Here is a 12,440-nt window from a genome sequence, read left to right as displayed (position 1 = left end):
GGCGCATCTGGAGCGCTGGGCCCAGTGCTGGGCTCCCCAGTTCCAGAGGGACAGGGAGCTGCTGGGGAGGGGCCGGCGGGGGCTGCGAAGGGGGTGAGGGGCTGGAGCATCTCCCCGGGGAGGAAGGGCTGAGCGGGCGGGGGCTGTTCAGCCTGGAGAGGAGCAGCCGAGAGGGGATGTCACCCATGGCTGCAGGTATCCCAGGGCGGGTGCCCAGGGGACGGGGCCAGGCTCTTCCCAGCGGTGCCCAGCGGCGGGACGAGGGGCACCGGGCACAAACCGCCACACGGCCGGTTCCCTCTGAGCAGGAGGGAGAACGTGTGTCCCTGGCGGGTGGCGGGGCGCTGGGCCGGGCTGCCCAGAGCGGCTGGGGAGGCTCCTTCTGCGGGGCCATGGTGCAGCCTGTGGGGGGGGGATGGGGCTGGGGGCTCGGGGGGCGCTGCCCGCCTGCGCTGCTCTGGGATTCTGGGATTACTGAAGATAGATATTGAAATAAGTACAGTTCTGGAAAATACACTTAATTTATTCAGTATGTTTAATTCTTTGTCTGTTAGGTTTACATTGCCAACTGGCAAGGGCATTCAGTATGGTTTAGCGGACCTAAGACATACCCTTGTTTTCCCTCTCAAAACAAAGTGTCTAAACAGATACCAGAGGTCTGCCATTTGAGGATGTGTATAGAATGGACAACTGTAGCAGCTACATAAAGTACTCCTACTAGTTGCACCATACAAAAACAAATCCCCTCCAATGTCATAATCTGTGGAGCTAAGGGATGTTTGCATTCTTACTCTAACACTCATCAAGCAGTCTGCTTTGTTAATAAGAGGTCTGCTATTCTGGATGAATTGTGCTTTCCAATTTTTGTATAAATTGTATGAATTGCTCTCTAGGGCAGCTGTTGTTCAGAATATGTATATGAGCATGATTAAAACCAGGCTCCTATAGCCATTTCTCTGTGTTGAAAATGGCTTTTTCTGTTTCTGTTGAGTTTGGATAGGGATACCAACCAGTAAATGCCTACGGGACCTCACCAGGCACAGCTTTCTCTTCATCTGCCTTTCCTTACTCCATATATAGACCCTGATCCCAGCCCTCTTCCCAGCATCTTACTGAAAGAAGGGATTTCTGTTGCTCTACTTGGTTGGATGTCATAGGAATAATTAATTTAGAACATAAGAAGAGGGGATTCCACCTTTTTTTTGTTGTTGTGGGAGAGGGGGGAAGATAAATGGAGTCTATTCTGTCTTTACCTGAGAAGACTGAACATGCTGCTTCAGTGTTAGAATGGTGCTTGCTTTCCTGAAACTTTTTGAAGGCTCTTGATTTGCAGTGTGTATACTTTCATACTGTCTTGTGAATTCCTCGGGAAATGTCTGATGCGTGGTGGGCCAACCTGTTATTGACACATGATAGTTGTCTTTAGTGTTCACAAATTGTCTCACCATGCCAGCAGCACACAAAAGTTTAAGAAGAAAAAATGTTCAAGTCTATCTGTGCCTAGCAGGTCAGAGAAGTCCTTTGGAATAGGGAGGAATCCAGTGTACCTGTGGCATTGGCAGATTATTCTGAGTTTACATCTACAAATTATGTTACAATATTGGGACTCAGTCACTCTGTCCCTATTATGAATTCATCTGTGTCAAAAATAGATGGAAGTTTAATAAAATGCAGCAGGCACATGCCCACCTACAGTAGGATCCACACTGAATGCTCTGTCTTGAAGAACCGCAGTTTCCCCAGGGTAAGTAATTGTTATTTCCTTTATGCTTGTTTTCTGATTGAGTGAGAGGAGAGCATCTCTGTCCCTTAAAGAATATGGCAAGAAATTGCCCATCAATTCATGTCTTCTGAAAATGGATAACTTACTGTAATGGTGACAAACCTGATAAATTCTCATCTTGCTCGTGACTCTTGTGGCGATGCAGCACTCTCTAACGCTCAGATCATGCGCACCTGGGGCACTCAAGTCCTTTGGGCAGCTTTACTGTTACCAGACAAAACAACCCTTGTTTTGCCTGAGCCTTTCTATTGAGTTTCTGAATTTTGTACGTTAGACTACTAGCAAAAACTTCCTACAGAAAATATTATAGAAAAAGGAAACTAAGTGCAATAAAGAAAATGTTCTGTTATTGACTTGTTTACTCTGTAACTGCTCCTCAAAAAATATAGTGTTTTTGACCAACTAAACTGATTTAGAACATGGGAAAGACCAGGCAAACAAAACAGATGGGATTGTCTCCTTTTGCTTGAGTGCTTGAATATAAGCAGAAAGCAAGCTTCAGATTTTCTGATCAAGTAAGCGGAAGTTTAGGTTTTTATACTGAGCAAAAAATATCCTGGGTCTGTTTGTTAGTTCTCTGCTAATAAAAATAATAATAAAACCCCTTTGACTTGACAATCAGCCTGACCTCTCAGACATACGGTGCATTTACTGATGATCTCTACAGATACAGATAAGCCTGGTTCCTAAAAAAGCCACAGTTCCGGTGTTGACTGACTTTGCCTTTCCTGGGTAGCATATAATCTTGGTTACAGGGGTGTTGCCAATATTGGATTCAGGAGGGTTGCAGAGTTTTCCTTTCCCTTCTTTCCAAGACAATGCAGTTTCTCTAGTAACATTTCTTTTAAAAAGTTCCAGAGATCATGGTGTTGTAAGTGTACAGGCACCGAAAGTATCCATCCAGACTATTGCAATACAGTCTTGCAAGGGTCTCTCTAAGCTATTGGACATAAACTTACTCTGAATGTTAGGGCAATGTTACTCTCAGTGTTTTTCTTGCCTTGAAAAAGCAAGCTTATTAGAAACTGGAGTATAGAATTGATTCCTTATAGCACTTTCTATTCTACAGCTTCTTATGTCTGTGTACTGACTCTGACCCCTTTGGAGATGTGCATACAAGAAGGGATTGGTTTGTATCTTGAAATAAATTGGAAATTGAACAAACTCATGCTCGGAGAACTTGTTTATTCATGCAATCTTGGCATCAAGGTTCTGGACTGAAAAACCTACTCCTGTGGTTCAACTGTTTTGCCTTTTGGGGTTCACATATGTAAAACTTCAGTTTAAAGCAGGTTTGTTTTCCAAGTGACTGCTCAGCTGGCAGCAGCCGTATGTGAAGTGAGCAAGCAACAGAGAAGGGTCCAAACTCTCCCATCCTGCTTAAAGCAGGAAACTGGTACTGCCTGTTAAAGGAGACAGTTCCTAGAGTATGTATGCAGATCATGTGTCATAAACTGCAGTAAAACCTTAAACAGCAAGGCTGTGAGGGAGAAGGAAGAAGGAAGTGTTTCCTCATTGGATTAAATCTGACTACTGCATAGGTTAGGAGGATTGTTGTCAGGGTGGGAAGTATAGTGCCCCTTACCTGCCCTCTGTGCTGGAGGAGGATGCATGGAGGGGCAGAAACTAACTGGGATGGATCAGAGGCTACAAATCGTGCCAAATTTGGGAGCCAGCTTTTTTCTTGTCCCCCTCTTCTGTTGTATTTCAGGTGTGTTGGTATTCTTTTTGCAATAACTCATTTGAGTGCCTGAAGGGGTAGCAATGTTGGATATGTCAGAGTTACTAACTCCTTCGTTTCTCTTCCATGCTTTCTCCTCCTGCAAGGAGCGGAAGGTACTTCATCTTCTGCTGTCTTCGCTTCTTAGCACTTTTAAGTTATTTGTTGATTTCTAGCATTGTGGCAAGTTTGTCTTTTGAATATTTATTTCACCCTTTATTTATATATTAAACTGTAAATGAACTGGTAGTGTATGCTATAACACTTCAGGTTGTACCTGCTGTAATGATGTTTTTGTTTAATTTTGGTTTTTAGTTTACAAAAAGAAAATCAAGCCTGACTAATTTTATGTTACTTTTCCTCCTGTTTTTGTAGGTTTTCATAGAGCTGAATCACATTAAAAAGTGCAATACTGTGCGAGGAGTCTTTGTCCTGGAGGAATTTGGTAATTACATTATTTTGATATTAGGTCTGTACTCACACGGCAGTAACTCAAATTTCCAGTCTTCAGATTCAGAGTTGCACTGCAGTTTCAAAGATGGAAGAGAAGTGTAGATTGTGTGTGAGGAGTTGCCTAACTGTGAGAGATGGGTGACTTAACATAAAAATTCACAAGTTAATTTTCATCATACTGAGATTTGTGGCTTAAGTGCTTTCTGATAATAGAGAAGATGTTCCGAGTCTCCTGAAGCAAACAAACCAACAGTTAAACTTGGGTATGTGTAGTTTTCTTTGGTACGTTCCTTTTTAATCTGAGAAACCACTTTTTTAAGCAGGACTTATAGTTGATCTTTCTCAACAAACTGTGCTTTCATTACAAAGAATTACTGTTAATTGCAAAGTTTCCTCTTTGCTCTATGTGGAATTTCATTTTTTGTTGTATGGAGCAGAAGACCTTTTTTTTAGGTTGCACTTTATGTAGTTTTGTTTCAGAGTGTGGCTGGTAAAGAGTGGAGAAGTAAAGGTTAAGGAGAATAGAGAATTTGTGGTATTTTGGTCAGTTATTGCTGTTACATACAATCTGCCTGCAGGCTGGTTTGGGGTACGTTATGAGTTACTATTCAGTGTTAAGTGTCAGTCACACTGTACTTAACTAGTGTCTGAAAAAAGTGAGTAACTTCAGGTGCAGCTCTCCAGAAGAGTGATCCACATACTTCTCTTGAAATAGTCCCCAAACCTGTATTGGTTTATTCTTCCACCAGAAGAGTGATCCACATACTTCTCTTGAAATAGTCCCCAAACCCGTATTGGTTTATTCTTCTGCCCATCTGTGAGACATTGTCTAGGACTTAAGTGTAGTTATGAAACATTTTAAAAGAAGATAAAGTTTACACCGTTCTTTCCATAGTAGATCAGCATCCCTACTTGGGCCATTAATCAAAGCCTAAATCAGCAGCTCCCTTTACCAAGACTCTCACTGTTCTTTGGTGCTGATGGATTCTCTCTTAGAATATAAAAGACATTTAAGATGAGTTTGCTGAAATTAATGTCTTTGTCCATAATATCGTGTCATCTCCTTTGGGTGACACAAAGTTACAAAGTATTTTAATGATAAAGCCTTTCTGAGTATTGCAGTTTGCTGCTTATAATCTCCCAGAAATTTGGGATTTGAATTTGTGAACAATTTTTTCTCATTTTCTGAAAATGTTGTTCATGGTTCACATGGTCCGATCAGTGTATTTAAACCCTGAAAAATTTGTAATAGGTTAGATATTCAGAAGTTGTCTGCACTCTATGGTTGCATATTCCTTTGATAGCATGTTTCCACCCTGATAGGCATGATTCATTCTACTGCTTACAGAAACTGTTTACAACTGTAAAAGATTATTGATGAGTTTTAGAAAGATGAGCATTCAGAAGCCATAAAATTAGCTTAAAGAATGGCTTCAGCTTCTGAAATCTTTAACTTAATAGAAATTACTTGGCTCAGAAATTAATTTTGGATCATTTTTGAGAGGTTTTAATTCAAAGTATTTCTTTTAATAGTTTGTTTATATTGCACAAGAAGAAAGACAGTGTTCGACTTGCTTAGTTCCAGCCAGACTCTATTTATGACTGTAATACAGCATTTAGCCCCTAAATAATGACTGTAATAACTGTAAGAAAAAGAAAATTTTTTCACAAAAAGTTTTGTAATCAAGGGCCTATTGCAAAAGCTAGAATTGTGATACGGAACTTAGGAAAGGGTAGTTTAAAGAAGTAATTAAACCTAAACTGGGACTTGGGCACTACAAACAAAACCTGAGAAATTAAACTAATTAAATTAAAAGTACTCTTCTCCCAAAATAGAGGTCACAGGCAAGAACCAATTTAAATGTACCAAATGAGATTTACAATTTGTCCATCTAGCTAATTAAGAGAAAGAAAAAAGGAAGAAAGGTGTTGCGGGGGACCTAACCTTTCTTCTTGTGCAGAGAGACTACCTCACAGCTGCTTTTTTAGTTGTTATAAAGATGAGAAGATACGTCAGTCTGTTCTGTTCAAGAGAAATTAACAGGTTAATTTGGTAATGGTGAACTAACAGCATTCAGCAAAAACTTGTGTGGACTTCTTAAGGATGCAGTTACTTAGCTGTGTTACACATCATGACCCTTGCAATCAGGTTCATCACAGTAGGAGTACAGGAGTATACTGCAGTGCTGTCTCCTCTTAAAAAGGCAGAGTGGTCGGCGTGCGTGCTCCGCTCCGACGGGCGGTACCTCGGTGCCAGATTCATTCATCTGACACTGGCAAGCACGAGTGCTCCGAGTTTAGTGGTACCGCAGCAGGAAACTAAAGGTCTGTTTGTGTTAATGCTGGATTTAGATGGCAGCATGAAAGTTGGAGCTGTGATTTCAGAGCAGGTTGCAAGCAGAAGTTCAGGAATTGTTGCCCACAGGGAAGTGGAGATTTAAGTGAGTGAGGAAACCCAAGGCTCTTCCCTCTGGAATTTGAGTTACTGCTGCGTACTTGTGCTTTACTTTCTTGTGGCCCCTTCACCGCCGCTGCTATGAAAACCTTCATTCTCCAGCAGGTAAAGTGATGTCCCCTGAACTCATTCAATGCTAGCGCCATATTTTCATTCACAGGACCAAAGGCTGCAGGATGGTGCTTAATAATTTACTCCCTTCATCCACTTAGTTCAACAGCATCAGGAATAACTTTTAATGTTAGAAGAGTGCTTCTGCTAATCTCTTAATTTGAGGCTTGGGTCTTTTTTTGTGGGTGGTTTGGGTTTTTTTCTTTCTTTCTTCTTTTTTCTTTGTATTCTGCAGCAGTAGTGATCTGACTTCTCTGAGTGTACATCCAAACCCACTCTTTTTTACTTTTCCTAACTCAGTCCTCTCAGGAGAATTTTCCCCATTGGAAGGACTGTGAAGGAGCACTTAAAGTCAAGGCAATTTACTGTGAAGTGGGGAGGCAGTACCTTGCTTAGGTGCTCTCCTGTTCCCTCTCTTCCTATTCTCAGTTATGATACAGGACTTGACAGCTTCCATTCTCTCCTTCCCTCGTGGCACAAGGTCCTTACAGGTTTCCCTTCCTGCTTTTTGAAGAGTATATGAACAGTTGTATTATCCAGTGGGCAGTGAGACTTACACAGCTGTAAAAATCCTTCCCTATTTGGCTGTGCACCAGCCTCACTGCCACCTTTATCCCCTGGTGACATGGAGTTAATTTGGAACATCTGGTGCCAACGGGTAAGGTAGCTTGGATGTGCGCCTCCGTATCTCCCCAGCTCTAGTCAGTGGTATCACAGGGCAGTGCAGCCTGGGTGTGCGCTTCCCCAGTTTCTTAGTTTTTAATGTAACTGCCAACTCCAAGAAAAGAGAGAACTGAAAAATTAAACAAAAATATCACGTTGCTTTTTACAATCATACTGTGTACTTTTCACTAGTTGTTTTTTTTCAAGAATGACAATACCATGACATACAAGAATTAGTAGGCGCTGGTTTATATTCAGAGTACTTTCTCAAACCCAGTCTGCACTGCCTCCTTTTGGCCCCTTAGAGTGTGACCCGTCTCCCTCTCCAGCATTTAGCTGTGCCATATCATAGTTGAAAAAATGACATTTGCATGGATAGGTTTTGGTGTGGACTTTTCCTAGTTATTCATACTGAACTCATCAGCCTCTCTTTCTTTTCTTGTCACTAAGTACTATGTGTAATAAAACATTTACCCTTCCTTTATAAACCTGGTATGATTTGGTTTTGCATAATTTCTGTATTGTTTCTTCTAAATTATTTTTGTTGTGACACAGAAATGCCATGGCAAATTTCAACTGTGCTGGAAAGGGAAGTATTGAAAGCTGGTCTTGGTATTCCACTGATCTTGATATTTTAAATTTGACACTTACATGTTCTTAGTGTGGTCTTTGTTCTCTTTTGGTGATTTCCCATGGTATCTGTTCACAACAATATTTGTAGACCATGTGTGAGCCAAAGGCACAGTTCAGGTGCAATGCACACCAATGGGATGGTTACAGCTTGCATTTTTAATGTATTCCACAAGGAAAACAAAAGGCACATTTTCTTTAGCTATATTATGCCTGTTTCTTTTCTGTTAGTTTGAGGCAGTACAAGGGGGCAAGATGAAATTTTCTGGGTAATAGATTTTATTTTTCATTAGTGCCCTAATCCTCTTTGTATAGAAAATCTCCTAGAAATCAAGAACCCTGGTATTTTAAGAATACATGTAACTGAAACAAATATTTTACCTTGAGGCAACTTGTTCAAAAGGAATGAACACTTTCAGTATGTTAAGTAAACACCGTCACATACATCCTAGACAAGAGAAAGAATGTCTTGAGAAACTTGAAATAGAGCTGGGAAACAGTCTTCCAGCTTAGAAAATTTTCTCTCTCAGCTCATTTTTTCCCCCTGGATTTTACTAAGTTACAAGACTGCTCAACAGTTCTTTTGAGATCTGCTACTCAGCAGAGAAGGATTCAAACATCTAAAGGATAAAGCCGTTGGGAATCTCATACTGACAAATTCCTATGGAATCACTGATTTATGTTTTATCATAGTAGACATGAGGCATATTTTGTCATTAATTTTGCTGTCTAGCAGGAATAAGTAGTATGAGGAAAAGTCAGAATCTCTTAAGAACCATCAAATAACTACTATGGTTTTCCAAACAGAGGCAGCAAAGTACTTTTGCCAACCTGAGTAATTTATTATGCCATTACCAGTACCTTCCAGGACATATGTAATGTAAATTAAGAGAAGGAGGAGTATCTAGTAGTGAGGAATAGTGAGGTGCCCTGTACCTGCACCTGCTGTCTGTGTGCATCCCTTCCCTTTCCTATGGGAACATTGTGCTATTTCTTTCCCCTTTTCCTCTCGTTTTTTGAACTTTTTGTTTTGTCTCTTGCCCGTCCGGTTTTAGTTCCTGAAACTAAAGAAGTGGTGAGCCACAAGTACAAGACGCCAATGGTGAGTCAACTGTGATGCCTTCCGGTAGTTCTTTAGAGGATATATGTTTACATTTTCATGTGGCAAAAAGAATTATATTGAGATTGCAGGCTTTGCAGTGCTAATACTGCAGTGAAACCCCAGCTGCTCTTTTATGATAGTTTTCCTTAAGGGAAGACAACAAAACGTTCTGATTGTTGTTTCTATGCAACTAGAGGAACTCCCAGGTAGTATAGAAAGCATGGTCTCTTGTTAAGATAGATAAAAGATGCAAGAGAGCTGGTTTGGCATGAACTTTAGCACAAGAAGAGCTAGCAGACTTGTTACATTTAAGACAGTGCAGAACACAATCTTTAATCCACAGAACAGATGGAAAGGGAGACTAGTTCCTGAGAATAAAATTATTGCTGAGTTTATGAAAAATTCCCATTTCCTCATGAAAGTGAGCAGTGAGATGCAAGAGAACAGTGTAAATGCTGATTCCTGCCATATAGGTGAGATACTGCTGTGGTTTAGTGTTCAGTTCTTATAACATTTTTTGAAGACCAGCAGTTTAATGATACTTAGCACTTTTACACATAATAGTTCAATTATCAGGCCTTGTGTGCACTTACGAGGAAGAAACAGAAGTGAATGATTATCATCAGAACTGAAATGTCTTCTGTTATTTGATGTCTGAAGTGCGGTCTGTACATTTGGTAATGGCATGGAAACTCACAGTCCTTCAAGAGGAGAGAGAAAAATTACTTGAAGAAGCTACAAATGTTTTAGCAACAAGATGCTTAGAATATATGTAATTTAAGCAGCACACAGCTGTATAGGACAAGGGCGAATGGTTTTAAACTAAGAGAGGAGATTTAGATTAGACATTAGGAAGAAATACTTTCCTGTGAGGGCGGTGAGGCACTGGCACAGTTGCCCAGAGCAGCTGTGGGTGCCCCATCCCTGGCAGTGTCCCAGGCCAGGCTGGACGGGGCTGGGGGCAACCTGGGCTGGTGGGAGGTGTCCCTGCCTGTGGCGGGGGTGGGAACTGGATGGTCTTTAAGGTTTCCTTCCAACCCAAACCGTTCTGTGATTCCATGGTCTTTTAATAAGAAAAGCCAGTTTAATGAAAAGTAATTATATTTTACACAAGTGTTTTAGCTTGTACTATAATACAGCAAAACACATTGTTATGCTTATTACCTTTATAGAGATTATAAATGTCAATTTACAGGACAAGAACTTTTAAGATCACCAGAACAGCCAGTATTAGAACTAGGATATAAACTTGTCTCTTACCTTCACTGAATTGTGCTGCCAGCCACATGCTAGAAGAGGATTTTCTTTTAAATAATAGCTCACTTAGTCAGTTAAAAGTAATAACTGTAAATCTTGCTAATGCTATGTGGAACCCTCTGCTTTAAGGTAGTGACAAAGTTGTTTGGTATTCTTCACATGTAACATGCAACGTTGGGTTGTGGGGTTTTTTAATTAAAAACAAAAAAACCCCACACCCCTGTATTATCCGTGGATTCCCTAGCATTGGTTAAAAATTACAAGGATTATCCGTCCTGGTACTTTTGAGCATAAAAAGATGGTGGGATTCTTCCTTATTCACAACTGTCTTATGAGTCAAGTTACAGTACTGGATGTTTAGTTTTAGTCTTTTTAGTTAGCTCCTTCAACCCTTCCCAGAAAGTTTCTTGTAACTTCAGACAACAGACCAAAAGCAAAAAAGTAGGATTTTTTTTTCTAAAGCCAGCTACTATTTTTGTAGCTTAGCATACTGTTCTTAAAAATTATTTGAATCGTACTATCAAGCAACTAATATTTTTATCCCAGAGGAGGTTTTTTTTGTTATAAGGTTTTTCTTCTATATCCACCTCAGCTAGAAGGTAGTATGGGACACTTTTTCCTGATTTTGTCTGTAGCCAGAGTAGTTGTCCCATGAAGGAAGACAGGCAGCAAAATATGAAATGTGCAGTGGATTTTGTAAAGCGCTAAATTCTCTGAATTTTATTGTCGTCTTTTCTAAATACTTACAGGCTCATGAGATCTGCTACTCCGTGCTGTGTCTCTTCTCTTATGTGGCTGCCATTCGTGGAAAAGAGGCAGAAAACAAAAGCAAACCACCTCGACCAGTTTCCAGTTGATCATGATATTGGGAAATACCTACCCTTTGGCACGTTCACATGCAGTACTCCCATTTTTACGGCAGTTACTGGAGCTGACTTTGCTGTCTTCTATGAGAACTTGATTATTTATGTATGACCCTGCAAGTCTTTCCCCATAGAAAATCCTAAGACTTCGCTACTCAGTCTCCTCCTGAATTCATCCTTAATGGAGTTTTTATATGAGGTGTTAATCAGACAGTTTTGAGCATCTGCGTCCAGCTGTGACCTCCTCTGGCCATTCCTTTGGAATTCCTTTTTTCTTAAGATGACTAACAGCTTGAGTTCAGTTGGGTTTTTGTTTCTAGTGGTACTTGTTACAGATTAATCACTTTACAACTGCAGGCATCTGCTTTGAGATCCTCTGGTATGTGCACAGTGGAAGCAGTCTGGTCCTGCATGTTGTTCAAATCTAGTGTTTTGTTTTCCTTCTGTGTCGTTCATTTTTACCCACCAACTTGGAGTTCTTGTCACGTAGTTCTTCAGACCCTTTTGGTAGAGATCAACAATTTAGCTACTGTAGTCTTAAAATATCATGTGACGATTGAAGTTTGGCTGTTAAATTGGACCATCTGTGGAGATGACTGCTTCTCGAGTGGGAAAAGAAGTGGAGAGAGAAACTCTGAAGGCAGTGTATTGTGAAGAACCCTGACACCTCATGGGTTGTGTAGATTTTCAAATGGGAGTTCAGGTAACATTTGTAGATATCGCAGCTGTAGATACATATAAGCACTGCTGAAAGTGGTTAACTACAGGCATTGGAAAATGCGTAAGGAAATGTAAACTTTGGAAATATAATTGGCAGAAGCACAGGGCAGACCCATGTCTTTTTGGGTTTGTTAACTATACACAAGGTATTCCTATAGCAGTCTGCAGAACGTGTTCAGAAGCCCAAAGGATTATGCTGTCTCTAAATTGTTTAAGCTATTGCTTTTTCTCAATCTGTACCTGTATATCAAGGAATCTTGCAAATACCATGTTAATATACAATGAAACTCCCACACTTAAAACTATCCATCACGTTCCTTATTTTAAGTAGGCTGGATATGAATGTTTTTTGCATCCTGTTTTTGTTCTTGAACTGTACTGCACTTGTCTGGAAAGCTCTTGGGATGCTGGAAGGAGAGACTGTCTAGAGAAAATAATGTTACATGTAAAATACCTGGAAAAAATGCTCTGATGCATACTGATGTATTGTATGTTTTGACATAGAATTCTGAGTAAATGCACCCAGAAATAACCCTGTTTTGGCTTGGTCAGGGTACCTACCGTTTTGAATGGAATACACTAGTAATGGGGGAGGAAATTATGTAAATATTACAGTACCACATCTATTTATAGAAACTGTACAGCGCTCTGAATGTGAAAATAAAATGTCATTCAACCAGCAA

General features: G+C 40.4%; 1 protein-coding gene across 40 annotated transcripts in view; it reads left to right on the top strand.

Moving 5' to 3' along the window:
• Positions 1 to 12,440, top strand: part of MADD (MAP kinase activating death domain) — a 77,033-nt gene extending 64,593 nt beyond the window's left edge. For 26 of the 40 annotated variants that reach the window (XM_037393689.1, XM_037393702.1, XM_037393693.1 and 23 more), the window contains 4 exons: positions 3,611 to 3,619; positions 3,879 to 3,948; positions 8,871 to 8,917; positions 10,924 to 12,440. In XM_037393689.1, coding sequence (XP_037249586.1) covers positions 3,611 to 3,619; positions 3,879 to 3,948; positions 8,871 to 8,917; positions 10,924 to 11,031 — 234 coding nt within the window. In that variant the 3' untranslated portion in view covers positions 11,032 to 12,440. The other 14 variants (XM_037393698.1, XM_037393684.1, XM_037393709.1 and 11 more) reach the window with 3 other exon arrangements.

The sequence above is a fragment of the Falco rusticolus genome, chromosome 7, assembly GCF_015220075.1.
Source record: "Falco rusticolus isolate bFalRus1 chromosome 7, bFalRus1.pri, whole genome shotgun sequence".
NCBI classification, from domain to species: Eukaryota; Metazoa; Chordata; class Aves; order Falconiformes; family Falconidae; genus Falco; species Falco rusticolus.
The sequence above is the reverse complement of the archived record's forward strand: the minus strand, read 5'-3'. Positions and strand labels throughout refer to the sequence as shown.